Below are 16,384 nucleotides of genomic sequence, written 5' to 3' on the forward strand. Positions count from 1 at the left end.
TGCATTTATTTTAAAATGCGCTTGAATGATATTTAAGAACTAGTCATTTATATAATGGGACACTTTAGAACAAAATAGAGTTGAAGTTTAAACAAAAAGTAATTGTTTACAATGGTTATATAAGCTTTTACAAAATACAAAAATGATCTTACTTTTTAGCAGTTGCACGCTTTGGTTTATGTAGCCAAGTGAGTTGAAACTTAGGTCCATGCAAAAACCTACCTGTCTGTAGTAGGTTTGTTTATAATTGTCAAAACCCATAAGCAAACAAGATGTCCTCCACTAGGTAACCAGATAAATGAAATGTGCTTTAGACAGTGTAATGTTATTGAGTGCTAGAAATAAATAAGTTATCACATCACAAAAAGACATGGAGGAATATTAAATGCATATTACCAAGTGAGCAAAGCCAATCTGGAAAGGCAACAAGTTGTATGATTCTGACTTAATGACACTCTGGAAAAGGAAAAACTGTGAAGACAGTAAAAAGATCAGTAGTTGACAGGAGCTAGAATAAAGGGAGGAATGAACAGGTAAAGCACAGATAATTAAAGACAGTGAAACTACTCTGTATGATTTTATAATGGTGGATACATGACCTTATATACTTGTTGAAACCCATACTATGTTCCAACAACAAGAGAGAACACTGGTAAAAACTATAGACTTTGGGTAATAAATCATGTAGGCTCATTGATTGTATCAAATATACCATTCTTACATTGGGATGATAGTGGATGGGGCTGTGGGTATGTGGGGCAGAGGGTATATGGGAACTTGCTGTACTTTCCAGTTTTGCTGTGAAGCTAAATATGCTCCAAAAATTAGTCTCCATGGTTTTGCCTTTTCCAGAATGTCATGAAGTTGGAATTATACAGTATGTAGACTTTTCAGATTGGCTTTTCTTTTGCTTAGAAATATGCATTTAGCATTCCTCCATGTCTTTTTGAGGCTTGATAACTTGCTTCTTTTTTTAAAAGTGCAAAATTAGTGTCTTAATGTAGTCTAGATTGGCTTAGTTTGAGGAACTAAATAAGTGAAATTTATTATATAAATTCTTTATAGAGAGGAAATGTGTTGCTTTCTAATTTGTACCTGCTATATAGGGTCATAATTATTAGATGTCCCTTCTATCAAGAACACATAGACAAAAAGCAAGAAATTCCGTAGGGTGCAATTTTCATATTTTAGCATAAACAAGTTTTAAAGTTAACTTTTTAAATACTGTGTTAATAATGATGCTGAAAAATGACTGACCACACACACAATTTCTTGGGAAATTTGGCCAACATTTTTGCCCATTTTTGTATTTCATACCTGTTATACAGTTTCATCTCAGTAGTAAATTGAATAACGATTTCGTTTAGTATCAACTGCTAATATATAAGCTTCACAAGGACTGGTACAATGAGATGTGTGGGTTTTTGTTTTTCAACCTCAACCTAGCATGGAGAATGCACTGGATAAATATTCTTTGAATAAATAAAATATACAGGTACTTACTTTCATTTAATCATATCATGGCTGGGTTGAAGTTTGGAGCTTCTAAATATGATATGGCCACTCCGAATTTCACACACCATTTTTAAGTAGAATTATGGCTTAAAAAATGGAAAGAGTACCTGTGATATTTTGCTAAGATCATGTGTATTTTAGAAGTAATTCACAGCAATCTGTGAAAAGCTGTGAGGTATTGTATACTTTTATACATATGTAAAATTTGAATTCTTATCATTAAAATTTGACTTAATATCAACTTTTAAAAGATATTTTACTGTGTTATTCATTTTACTTCCTGGCACTGTTACATAACATTTTTAATCCTACATTTTTATATCAAAGTTTAGAATTTTGATAAAGTTAAAAATAGTTGTTCAGACTGTGGAAAACAGTAGCCTACAATTATCACCTTATTTAAGAAACTTTAAATAAACCCACTGATGTGATAATTTTAACCGCATATGCAAATTAGTGAATAAAGACTGGACCTATTTTGTGTGAGTGCAAGCTAACTGGCTATGACATCTGCCAACCGTGGATTTTTGAGAGAAGCCAGAGCACAGTTCTGTCCCTGGAAAAATTAACTTCAAAGACTTTACCCCATAACCCTCTAACAGGAGTTCTGCCTGTTCTCTCTTTTTTCCTTAGTAAGCCCCAAGTTAGTCCTGTTTATGAACAGTGTTTACAGTGTCTGTGAAACCAAACTCTGACTGAAGACTTGACCAGGTAGCTCTAGCTCTGGAACATGAAAAAGTTAGGTTTACGGCAGATTGGGAGTACTTTATTGCCTTATAAGTTTTTTTATTGGTCCTGAGAAAAAGAACTAGATATTATAATCTGGAATTTAAATTAAAACAGATTCCACCCTCATTGTTCTATATTTAACTCGGACTACTCTTTGCAGAACAATCTAATGTATGAAAAGTAGTCAGTTCCCAATTTTGGAAGACAGAGGAAAAACAGATAAGATGCATTCCTCTCTTAGAATTGATTGCTTCAGTTATACTATTCACTCTATACCATACACCATAGCAGGATTTTGGAAAGAAAAAAAAAAAGGACAAAAAAAATCATCCTAATCACTTTTTCCAAATTGCGGTCTATATACAGTATAGAATTAGATTCTTTGACTTATGGTAGCACAGCTTTCTTATATAGGCTGATTTTTGTAAAAAATATTGTCAAGAACTCTAGATGAAATTTGAAGTTTCCATATGTGTTTTACTTGTGTTTTTTAAAATATTTATTTTTTTGGTTTTAGGTGGACATAGTATCTTTATTTTACATTTATATGGTGCTGAGAATCGAACCCAATGCCTTGTGCATGCTAGGCGAGCGCTCTACCACTGAGCCACAACCCCAGTCCCATACTTGTTTGTGTTTTACCTTGTCATGCCCATGGCCCATGTTTAGGGAGTGTTGCTTATTTTTATTATCATGGATTAAGTATTGCAGCAGAAGTAAACCAATATAGCTAGTAAAAACTTAACCAGAGAGGTCTTAAATTTTCTGTTTTTCTTTGTTGATTTCACCAGCCACATGTCTTTTGTTCATTTTAAAGCACCCTGAAGCAGGAGTCAGCAAACTACAAAGCCACCTGCTTTGTAAATAAAGCCCTGCCTATTTGTTTGTATATTGTCCATGGCTGCTTTTTCGCTACAGCAGCAGAGTTGAGCAGTTGCAACAAAAACAGCATAGCCCATAATATTTCTTTTTTCCTGGGAAAATATTTACCAAACCCTAACCTATGGATTGATGGAGTATTTATTTCCATTTTAGAGTTTTATATATTATCTTTGCAATAAGATAGTGCTAACAATAAGGATAAAACTCTTCTTAAATTCTTTTAAGGAGCTAGAATAGTACCCTGGATAAGTATACTATCTTTAGCAAATGATGACCTGAGTTTAATTGTCTGTATTCTGCCATGCCCTAGTTATAGCACCCTGGAAAAATTACCTATATTTTGAGTCTTCTTCTTTATCTGTAGAAAATAGGAATGAAAATATTATCTTAATATTTAGTGAGAATTAAATGAGGTAGTGAATGCGAAGACTTATTATAACATGACATCAGTAAGGTCATTATCATCTTCATCACCACCATCATGACAACAACCACTATCATTGTCACTGGCTGCAAAGACTGTTCTGGCCTTTTAAGTAAGTGTTCTAGAGATGTGGAGAAGAACCTAATTATAGAATGATAAAGAATTATGTCATAGCTAGAGGATTGCTAACCTCAACAGGGTCCAGCCAAGAAAACAGAAAAATCACTTATTTTAACATAGAAAATGTAAAATAGGGAATTGGTTAAGTGGCTGTTAGAAAAACTGAAAAGACAAAGAGGGAACATCAGGGTAAAACAATGATAGTAACAGCAAGAAGTACATACCATTTAGGGGAACAAAGGCCCAAGTTGAACTTAGGAGAACCTAGAAGTTTGGAGGAAAGGTACCATTGTTTTGTTTTTTAATTATAAACTCTCAGAAGATTTTCTTATTGCAGTTTGACAGAGAGGAAAATCCTTTAAGAAAATGTACTTGGCCAAGCCATGTTTATTTTCAAATAGGCGTTGTTGGGCAATTAGTTAACCTCTAAGGTTGTCAAATGATAGAATTTCTTGAATACCTTCTGATTGGTAGTAACTGCCCAAGCACACAGAGAGAACCATTTAGCAGTTTCTGCTATGTGTTCAGCATGAAAGAGGGAATATGGGAAGAATGAGGTCTAAAGTACTGATGAAATTGATCCAACTTGATAATTATATAGTTTCATTTGTTGAACACACACACACACACACACACACACACACACACATATATATATAAAATATGTCCTGTATGCACTATTCTAGACACCAAGCACACAGGAATAAACTGAACAGAAATCCCTGCTCTTATAGAGCTGTGTTAAAATAGACAATTGGTAAATATAATTGACTAAAATATGTAGCATTCTGGAGGAAAAGTAATGAGAATAAAGTAGGAAATGTGTAGGTTTGTTTTAGGGGAGCATAATAGAATAACTTAGAGGGCTTCAACTTAAAGGTGATGTTTGGGAAAGACAGGAAAAGAAATTATGGAGTTGAACCATGTGGGCATCTAGGCAAGAGCATTCCAGGCGGAGAGACAAATAGCAGTAGTTCTTAGGTGGAAGCATGTGTAAGATATTTGAAAAGCCACAGGAGGGCAACATGGCTGAAACAGTAAATGGAGAATCGAAGGCTGTGGCTTCAGAAAATAACGGGGGCCTGAATCATTAGGGACTTGAGGAGAGTAGGGCTAATATGATTACTAGGGCACATTAAAGGCCCATTTTAAGTTAATAGTTATGAAGTCCAGTGTTATGCATGTTTCTATAACCACGTGCTAATAAAAATCAGGTTAAAAAAGCATATTAAATTGGTAATTTTATCCTTATTTACTATGTAACCATATTTTTAAATTTAGGTTTTAGATCTTTATCCACTTTAGCTTTTTAATGGTTCATGCATCCTTTTATCAGTACTGCAGAATCATCAGCTGAGGCTGATAGAATATCATCTTTTCATAATGAAGGAACCCAAAACCTTAACTGAATATTATGAATCTTGAAAGTAGAAATAGATTATGAGCTAGTATGACTGTATGAACTAGCAGATTTGCACCCATGTTTCTGTAAAATTAATTGCCAGGTCTGCTTTCCTTTTTTCCCTAGTTACAAAAAAAAAAAAAAAAAAAAAAAAACCACAAAAATCTTTTTTTTAATTGTAGGGGTTATCTATCTATCTATATACAGTACTTTGATTGAATCCAGGGACACTCTACCACTGAGTTACATTTTTATTTTGAGACAGGGTGCACTAAATTCTTTAAGATGGCCTCAAACTTGCAATCCTCCTGCCTGGGCCTCCCCAGATGTGGGAATACAGGCTTGAGCCACTATACCTGGCTTACAAAAAAAATGGATTTACAACCCTTAATGATTTAGTTTAAAATGTTAATTCTTTATAAATATTTGTTTCTGAGATAGTTATGGCATGGATTTTTATGTACCTGGTTCAAATAATATGTTTTGGTTTTGGGTTTTGTTTTTTTGTTTTTTTAACTGCACAGTTTATATTGAAGGTGTCTGTTTGCAGTGACAGTTGACTGAAGGGCATCTGAATTATACAGAACAGATTTAAGCCATTAAAAACATCTTTTTCTGAAGATACAGGTCCTCTTTTGAATACAGTGATTTTCAGGTAGAGTCTTTATAAAGCTACATTTTTTCTATAAACATTCAAAAGGCTTGTAGGTTTTTCTTGATTTCTCTCTCACTTTTAAATACCTTTTTTGACATTTAATCAGAGAAATGTGTCATTATAGCATAGTAAATCTATAAACAAAGGATCAAAGAACATGGACTAAACATATAAATTATTCATACAAAAACAAAAACTAAGGTCTTTATTGACCAATGGTGGCACTTTTCCTCATTTAAGATATTGATACCAAAAGATTTGCTAGTTCATTTATTTCATTTTTTTCCTTAAAATGTGATATGATGATTTTTTTAGACTTTATTGAATTTTTGTGTATATTCTGAGCTCAGTTTATTCCATTCATGAAACATGGTAATGTAAAATTAAGCATTATTGTTTTCCTGATAGTATAATTTCATTTATCTTCTTGGGAGTTTTATCTTAAAACTGTGAAAATCATTTTTGTTTGTTTGGTTTTTGGGTTTTTGTTTTATTTTGGTTTTTGTTTTGACCATGCTAGGGATCAAACCCAGAATCTTGTGTACACTAGGTAAGTCCTCTACTGCTGTGCTACACCCCAGCCATGAAAATCATTTAATAAATAATTCAGTGAGAAAAACTTTTAAAAATGTATTTAAATAGCTTTGCAGCCCTTTTATGCCTGAGTCTAACTAGGATATAAGAAAAGTGATTTTTAATTGCTATTGTGGGTATTACTCATACCAATCCTGCTTTGCCATCAGGCCCCACGATACACCAACTCTGCATCCCAAATCCAGACTGTTCGTTTCTGTGTTCACCATTATCACCATTCAATTTAAGTCACCAGTCACCTCTCAACTGGATTATTACAGTCTCATAATTGTCCCTTCTGTCTCTTCCTGTTAGGATTTATGTGCACATAATAAAAAGCATTTTGGGGGGCCAGATGGTGGAGCGCTTGCTTAGCTGCATGAGGCACTGAGTTCGATCCCTGGCACCACATAAAAAAAAATAAAGAGATAAAATAAGTAAAGGTATTGAGTCCATCTATAACTTAAAAAAAATTTAAAAGCATTTTAGCTATTTTAAGCAGAAATGGATTTAATAAAGATAGTAGCCTTACTCAATACACACTTAACTATTGCATGAATAGAAGTCAGGGAGGGTAGTACATATCATAAATGTGGATATGCCATACAAATTATGCACGTGACTGTACCTAATGTGGCTTCACACCATTTTGATGAAAATCTACATGGTAAACACAGGTTCATAATGTTAAGATTTTAAATTAGATGTAAAATATAGAGTTACAAAGAAAGTTAGTAGGAATCATTTAAAATTCATCAGTTTAAACATTTTTCAGATAACTGTCAATTTGATGCTGGTTTTCAAAAGGTACTATTAAAATATGTATGATCTAGCCAATTATTTTATAGAAATACACAATTTTCTGCAGTATTTCTTGAGACAGTGTTAATATTATAACCTTTGTTGTCATGGAAACAAATCTCTGAAGGCAGACTCAGATGCTAATGATTCCATGGTGTTGCTATGGATAGAAACAACTAAGACTGTTGCTAGTCACATGGTCATGATTTTAAAAACCAACAAAAAACCTTTTGGAGCTTGTTTTATTAAGTGATACAAACAGAGTGGGACAGGATGATGGCACAGTAGTCATTGTCTAATAACTAATTATATAAGATTTTCAAGTTTAAAATACTTTTCTGAATTTCTTTTCTGTAATACTGGTTACTGAATCTTGGTTACTGTATATAATGGTTATTGCATATTGCTGCCTCAGTATTTGTTTTATATATATATAAATATATGTATATATTTATATATATATGAATTATTACCATATTTAACATTATTTGTTTAGAGCTGTATTTGTTTCAAGTGAATCAAATGTTCTTCTGTAATTCTCTGTTATGCTCAGAAGTTAATATTTGTGGCTTAGAAATTGTGTGTGTTGACATGTCATTTACTTTTGAAGTATTTGCCAGCCTTAAAGAAGAGGCGGGGGCATGTGTTCTTTTGCAGAGTGCTTTGCTCAGTGCCCTGGAGAGAGTGGGATGGGTTAAGATGGCATATGTTTGTTTTAGGGATTTTTAAAAATAGTATCTGGATCCTTATCTAAAGAAGATGGGTTCCAGAAGAGGCTCAGAGCCAGAAGGTTACTGAGGGGGTTAAAGAGAAAATTGAAGCATTATAGTATATCATAAAGGGTTTTAAAGCAACTACCAGTAAAGAAAATTATCTGTGCTCAGCCTTGAAATTTGACATAAGCATGTTCCTTCTCTGCCTTATTTTCATATCAAATTATAAATTAGCTAATATATTATTTTAAAGACTGGAGACCATTGCTAAGAAATAATTTGTGACATTTTTCAAACATCTCAAAAATACACTTCTTTTGGTATTTAAAAAAATAATAAAGAGGCACAAGGAAACTTAAGAGGGGACAGATATATTTCAATTTTTCAATAAATCCTTTTGTAAAAATAAAATAAAATTGAACTTTAAAAACTTTAGACCAATTATTGACATTTTATGACTATAGACATTTATTTACTTGTGTATTCCTTACTTTGGGTTTATGTAATGTTACTGATTAGATGCATCTTTGATAGAAATATCATAGAAGGCCAGGCGCGGTGATGCAGGCCTGTAATACCAGAGGCTTGTGGAGACTGAGGCAGAGAAGATCATGAGTTCAGTGAGGCATTCAGCAAGTCAGTAAGACCTTGTCTCTAAATAAAATATAAGAAAATAGGACTGGGGATGTGACTCAGTGGTTGAGTACCTCTGACTTCAATCCCCAATACTAAAAGAAAATAAAGAAAAGAAAAAGAAGTATCACAGAATTGATTATGTGCTCTCATGTTATCCTAGCAGGTGGTATATGATTTCAGTTTGTCCCACAACTGGTGATGTTACCTTTGATATTTCTTGAAAGGACTATAACAACAGTGGTTGCCAAGTGATTATTTTATAATTCCATTCTTCTACAATTTTTAGTTGGCATTTGGTTGTAAGGAAATGCTTTTATGAACTCTTGGATTCCTATTATTGAGGTATATGCTACTGTTGTTATTATTTATTTTGATCCCAGTCTGGCTAGTGGCAGCCTCTCAACTGACTTCTGAGTCCTTTGTGATACCCCTATTATTCTTTGAACACTTCATTTTTTTCTGACACAGCAAGATATCTCGACTCATATTGTACTTGCTCGGCTCAAGCACTAGAATCAGCCATTTCTCCAAGGGCCCTATTTTATTATATTTTTTACTGGAGAACAGATATTTAGAAGTAAAGACCAGGGTGCTCGATATGTTCATGCTTTGGGGGTGATTAAGTGTTGCCTTTTTTCCCAGTGGGCAGTAGGGAATATATATACTCATACACACATTTGTGTCTATGTTTATTTTTGTATGTGAATACATTGAAAGATATGTTATACCAGTACCTCTAATTCAGTCTAACACTGAAGGTTTTATGCTACTTTTCTCCCTTTTCATTTTTATAACTCCCATTTTCTGACATGAGGAATCTTGTTCCCATTATTCTATATATATTTATTTAATAGTTTAAAATCCCCTATAATAAGCATTTTCCATCACTCACTGCCCTAAGTGGACACCTTCCTTACTCTGCTCTATCACCAGTAGATCCCCTTTTATTCTACTAAGGACTCCAAACCTCATGCCTGTGCTGTTATTGCCATATAGAGACTCCTCAGTTGAGTCCCAACAACACACATCAGCCTGCTGCCACTCTGCCCATGGACACCCACCCTTTCACCCTGGTCAGGCTTCAGCATTCTAAACCAGGTTGCTTTCTCCTCCCCATTCCCAGCACCCAGATGTTCTCCTTACCCTACTTGAGAAGTGTACTTTTCTGTTCAATAAGCTGTTGCCTATAGCAAGGTCATGACAGTAAATCATATTCTAGAAACTTTATTTTGTTTACTTCTCTCAATTATGTCAGTAAAATATGAGTTGATGTTATGGATGGTTCAAATTAGGGATCAGTATTCATTAGATTTGATATATATCCAGTTGGTCCATCAGTAATTCTTTTAGAACCATCCTTTCATGCTCTATCATAAATCATTGTAAGAAGGTCATATAAATGTTGCAAAGAAAATCAGTTATCTAAATTTGTAATTTTAATTTTATAACACGGAATTTTAAAAAATTTCATAAAAGGAACTGGGTATAAATGGTGATTAGAGTCCCCAGAGGCTTTATTCATAATGTACTCTTAAAAAATTATGGTAAAATGTATATAACATAAAATTACCATTTTAAAATGTATTATTCAGTGGTGTTAAGTACATTCATAGCATTATACAAATGTCATCACTCTCTGTCTTCAGAATTATTTAATCATACCAAACTGGGAACTGGTTTATAATGGGAACATTGGAGAGAGAAAAAGAACCAGGGAGATTAATGATATCTTGGTTATTATATATTGTTGCCTCAGTATTTATATTGTATATACATGTATTATATTTGACATTTTCAGTTTAGAATCTTCTTATGCAATTCCCCAGAATTATATCATCCTTTCAATCTTGTCCTCAAATCATCCTTTTATATTTTAATTTTAATCTACTGTAAGAACTAATATCTATGCCTGTTGAAATTTTTTAAAACAGGAAATCCTGGCATCAGGAGTAAGCTGAACTTCAGTGGTGAAATGAAGAGTTGAATAGGCTCCTTAGCTTCTTTAGTGCTAAAACACTGAGAGTTGTAATGCCTTTTAAAATAATTAATACGAAATATATTTCTGCTTATTTTTTAGAGAATGTGATGGTAAAAGATGATAATAATTTTCTCTTAATATGTACAGATTCTATCCCTCACCCTGCATTTATAACATTACTATGTATTTGTTTATGTATTTATTGTTGACAGTTGAAAAAAAATAGAATTCAGATTAAAGAAGAAGCGGGAAGAGTGTCTGCACTTATAATCCTGCTCCCAGAGGTTAACTTTCAGACATTTCTTTCCATTTTTTTTATGTGTTTCATTTTCCCTCTTTTTTACTTAGTGTTATGTAATAAACAATATCCCATATGACTTATGAACTTATTCTTTTTTAAAATAATAGGTTCTGAATTCTTTTTAATATATTTATTTTCATATGGTCCTGAGGATTGAACCCAGTGCCTCACATGTGCAAGGCAAGTACTCTGCCATTGATCCACAACCATAGCCTTATAAATTTATTCTTACAAATAATTTTTAATTGCTATATAATATTTATTCTTACATAATTATCATTATTCAATCATGCAGACACCTTTGGATATTTAAGGTATTCCTTCCCCAATTACAAACAGTGCTCAAGAGAATAACTGAAAGTTATTTGCTTTTTAAATTATTCCCTTAAGGTAAATTTTCAGAGGTACTGAGTCAGAGTTTAGACATTTTTAAGGCTCTAGTTGTTTACTGCTAAATTGGTTTTTCTAAAGTTTTTGTGAATTTGTGTATCTAACAGCAGGTGTATCTACACAACAGTGTATCTAATAGCAAGAACCTATTTCCATGCATTTAAAAAGTTTTTTTGTAATGTTTTGTGGTGAAATAAATAAAATTATTAAGTGCAATCATAGTATTTGTCTTTTTGTGACTTTTTAATTTAACATAATGTCTTCAAGGTTCGTCCATATTGTAGCATGCCAGAATTTCCTTCCTTTTTAAGGCTAATATTCCATTTTACGTATATACCACATTTTATTTATCCCTTGGTTTTTTTCCACCTTTTAGCTACAGTGAATAATGCTGTATGAACTATTGGCATACAAATAACTGAGCCTTTGTTTTCATTTCTTTTGGGTATATAGCTAGGAGTAGAATTGCTGTCATATGATAATTCTGTAATGAGGTATTTGAACAGCCACCAAAATGTTTTGCACAGAGGCTGAACCATTTTACATACCCACCAGCAAGAGTTCTAGTTTGTCCACATTCTTGCCACCACTTGTTATTTTGTTGTGTTTTAAGTATAGCCTTCTTCAGTAGGTGGGAAGAGGTATATCATTATGAACCTGATTTGCATTTCCCCAATGACTAATGATTTTAAGCATCTTTCCCTTTTATTTGTAACCATTGGACAAAGGTATCTTCTTTGCTGAAATGTCAGTTCAAGACTGTAACCCAATTTTTTTTGATTGGGTTATTTGTTTTCTTATTGAGTTGTTCTTTATATATGCTTTGAATGTTCTGAGTATTAAACCCTTAACAGATATATGATTTAAGAGTATGTTATATATTCGGAGAGGGGGCAGTGGGTACCAGGAATTGAACTTGAGGCACTCGACCACTGAGCCACATTCCCAGAGTTGCTTAGCAACTCGCTTTTGCTGAGGTTGGCTTTGAACTCCCAATCATTCTGCCTCAGCCTTCTGAGCCACTAGTATTACAGGCGTGCAAAATCACTGTGCCCAGCTTTCTGTAGATTTTCTTTTCACTTACTTGATAATTTCCTTTTCAAGGTTTTAATTATGATGAAGTCTAAATGATTTTTTTTTCTTTTGTCAGTTATACTTTTGGTGTGATATCTAAGAATCCATTGCCAAATCCATGGTCATGTTTATTTATCCCATGTTTTCTTCTAAGAGTTTTATGAGTTTAGACTTTGTACTTGCATTGTTGATCCATTTAGAGTTACTTTTATATATGACTTGAGGTAGGTAGAGGTTCAACTTTATTCTTTTGCATGTGGATAGCCAATTGTCTCAGCACCATGCATTTTTAATAAATCTCAACTAATGGGTAAAAACATTTTTTGTTACAATTTTGTATTCATCATTGAGGATAAGTGTAGTTTCAAGTTTCACAACTTTTTTCTTCATGTTTTAAATCTTTGTTAATTCATACTGTCCTTGAACTACTTGGTTTTAGTGTTTTTCTTACATATGTAATTTTGTATAGTAAATGTTTATGAATTAGTTTAGCTTACAGTAATTATACCTTGTTACAAAACACTTTTTTATGTTCTAGAGTCATATCTCTAAACATAATTGAACCAAGCCAAATAAATTATGAAACATAAATATCAAAAACATGTTTGTTTAAATTATATCACTAAAATATTCTTCTTTTTCTTTTGTTTTTTTTTTTCCTCTTTTTTTTTTTTTTGGCCAGACTGTCTGACACATTATATACAGTCAGTGAATGTTAGCTGAATTAATGACTATTATATAGTTTTAGGCAGTTTATTACTATTCTTGATAGTAGAGATTAATTGTATAGATTATTTAAAGATATATACATTCTGTTTTGAAGTTCTTTGAATCTTTTGTCTGTGTATCTACAAGCTTTCATAGTTTGCATGGTGGGCTAATAAAATGACTTTGGTTTCTTTAAATGCAAAAAGGAAAGCAGTCAAATACTTTTTGAATGCTAGGAAAAAATTTTATAATCTGTGAAACAAGTGTCTTCTAGAGGAAGAGCAGTATTATAAGTGATTACCTTTTATTATTTTTATTTAAACATCTAAAGAATAGTCATTCCTTTTAACTATAGAGTCTTGAAAATTATAATGGATACACAATTATTTCTAAAATTTCTGGAGAACATTTTCTCATTTAAATTATAGTAATATATTAATATTTTACCTACTATTTAGTTATTCCTGAAAACTACAATTTATCTTTGTGGCAAAACTTTCAGTTATGTTTTTTCTTTTGTTTTGGTGTTTTTCCTGATTTTTTGTCATTGATGATTTTTAGCCAACAGAAGCTGTTCCTCCCTCTTCTCCCACTGTCCCTGTGATCCCTGTCCTGCCAGTCCCTGCTGAGAATACTGTCATCCTACCCACCATACCACAGGTTTTTATTAGTTTATTTTTTTCTTTATAAAAATTTCATTTGCTTTTGATGTTTTATTTGTATTCTTTTAAAACTGTTTTAACTTTTTTGTTGTTGTTAGATATGGTAATTTACTTTGGGCTTCAGTGGGTATTTTCAGGCAATTAAATATTTGGGATTTAATATAATAATATAATAATAATATAAAATGGGTTCAACATTTGCCATTTTATTAGGTAGTATTTATGAAATAGGACATATTCTAAATATCTTCATAATATTGAATCTCCTTACATTTGTTATGATGCCTTTTATACTTGTAAATCTATTTTAAAAGTTTTTTAAAAATATTTTTGCTTTGCAAAATCTTGTTTAATTTCTAAAGATAATTTAAAAATTGCATTTCTGATCTTGTACTGGATGTATCATTTTATGTAGCACTTTGTTTCCTAATATGTATTTGTCTTCTTTAGAAATATTCATCATTTTCTCATTTAATTAGATAACATACTTCACTTTTATTAATTAAAAATAATTGATGATATATCTAGAATATGTGAGAACTCTGTGCTAACTTCATAACTTTCCTACAAGTAAAACTACTCCAAAGTAAACATTTTATTTTAATAAATTTATATGTAACAGTTAAAAATAATAGCCAACTGTCAGAGAACTTGATTATTTTTCATTTTTAGAGCCTGTCTAGTTTCAAGGAATGGCTTATTGACATTAAGTGCCTTTCCAACAGAATTACCCAAAGTGAGATTAATGCTATTAAGTAAAGTATTGATAATCTTTGGTGTGAAAAATATGATCCACATTCAAAGTGTAAATTAATGCACATAGTAGTAATATGCTAGTTCTTTCTGCTAGGAATATAACTACATCCTCTCTGACACCAGTCTCTTAAACTCAGAAGCTTAATTCTACTCCAAAGTAAATTCTTTAAAAACAAACAAACAAAAACAAATAGATGCTTTCATTCTTAGTCACTTCTGTCATTATATTGAGCTATCATGTAATTGAGACTTTGGTGAAAATGCTTTAATGTATGATGGTCTTTTCTGATATTTAAACATGTATTTTGGAATGGATTGGTTTCCCTTTAATTTTGTGTAACTATTTGAGTCATATACAGTAGTCCCTCCTTATCCAAGACTTGGCTTGCTGCAGTTTTAGTTATTCTCAATTGATTATGTTCAAAAATAGTAAATGAAAAATTCCAGAAATAAAAACTCATAAATTTTAAGTAACTCTTATTATAGAATAGGGTTCATACTTGTTCAATATATTATTTGTTGTAAATCTTTTTTCTGGTTAATTTATAAATTAAACTATATCATAGGGAAAAGAGTTTTTATAGGATACAGTACTATTCGTTGTTTCAGATATCTGTGGAACATCTTAGAACATATCCCTGGCAGATTGGGGTGTATTGTAAATACTAAAATGAATATAATATTGTCCTCCAAGAGCTTACTAGATATACCAGAAACAAGTTAATAGATAACTCCCATGTGATATGCAAGTAATTACATCAGAGGTGTTTCTAGGGAAGAGCATCCTATTGCCCCTGGACCCTTCAAATTTCACAAAATGTTTGAGTTTTAGGTCTTAAATTATTGGATCATTATTGGTACCGTCTAAAGCATGATCTGATACATTTTTGTTTCATGGATAATCTTAAATGTATCTGATTAACTGAGTGAACCTTTTTAAAATTGCAAACTAATGTTTGACTGCAGTGCTCTTACTTTGTTTGCTTTCTGGAGTTTTCTGTTTGTTTTGGTTTATTTTAAAATCACTTCATAGTAACATACAGTTGAAAAATTGTACAAAGATACCCAAATTCCTCAGTTGTTAATATATGTACTTACCACAGCTGCTTTCTTATTTTTCTTCCTATGTATTTTTTAATGTTTTATGATACTAAATTATTTATGATACTAAATAATCAAGAATATTATTACAGTACAGTGGGCTAAATTGGGAATTAACATTAATACAATGCTATTGTCTAATGTATGGACCTTAAATACATTTTACTGATTATCCCAATAATGTTCTTAATATTAAGGAAAAAATACACAAAATAGATCCTTTGTCCTGCCTAATACCACACACTGCATTTAATTTCCATGATACTACACTCCTTTGATCTGGAGTAACCCCATAATCTGTCTTCAATCATGAGTATGGCAAGAAGAAAACTAGCTACTTATTTTGTAGAATATCTTTCAGTTTGTGTTTCATTCATTTTCCTAAGATTGAAGTCACATATTTTTACTAAAAATTTATTGTTGAAAAATTTATAGGACATAAAATGTAGTTATATTAATATATTCATGTTTTTGTACACTCATCACTATTCATTTATCTCCAGAACTCTTGCAAAACTGAAACTCAGTACTCATTAAATAGTAATTCCCCATTTCTCCCTTCCCGAGCCACTGGCATTCACTCTGTTTCTCTGATTTTGACTACTCTGAAGTATCTCATATAAGTGTAATCATATAATGTTTGTCTTTTAGAGCTGATTTGTTTTACTTAACATTATGTCCCTAAAATTCACCCATGTTTTAGTGAATGTCAGAATCCTCCCCCTTTGTTTTCTTTTTTGTTTTGTTTTGTTTTGTTTTTATTACTTGGCTTAAAACTCTAATGCTGAGATATATCCCCAACTCCTTTTACTTTTGCTAAATTACTGAGAGCCTAAGTTGTTGAGTCTGACCTTGAACTTGCAATCCTGCTTCCTTAGCCTCAAAGTCACTGAGATTACAAGTGTATGCCACTACACCTGGCAGAAATTTTTCTTTTCTTTTGTTTTTGTTTTGGTACCAAGGA

At 32.1% G+C, this 16,384-nt stretch overlaps 1 protein-coding gene across 11 annotated transcripts in view; it reads left to right on the forward strand.

Moving 5' to 3' along the window:
- The window catches only part of Dlg1 (discs large MAGUK scaffold protein 1), a 251,443-nt gene that overhangs the window by 115,518 nt on the left and 119,541 nt on the right, over positions 1-16,384 (forward strand). For 8 of the 11 annotated variants that reach the window (XM_076868823.2, XM_076868826.2, XM_076868827.2 and 5 more), the window contains exon 6: positions 13,463-13,561. The exons of the other annotated variants lie outside the window; for them this stretch is intronic. In XM_076868823.2, the coding sequence (XP_076724938.1) occupies positions 13,463-13,561 (99 nt within the window). The remainder of the gene's footprint in view (positions 1-13,462; positions 13,562-16,384) is intronic. 11 annotated transcript variants of the gene reach the window in all.

This window comes from Callospermophilus lateralis, chromosome 10, assembly GCF_048772815.1.
Source record: "Callospermophilus lateralis isolate mCalLat2 chromosome 10, mCalLat2.hap1, whole genome shotgun sequence".
NCBI lineage: Eukaryota > Metazoa > Chordata > Mammalia > Rodentia > Sciuridae > Callospermophilus > Callospermophilus lateralis.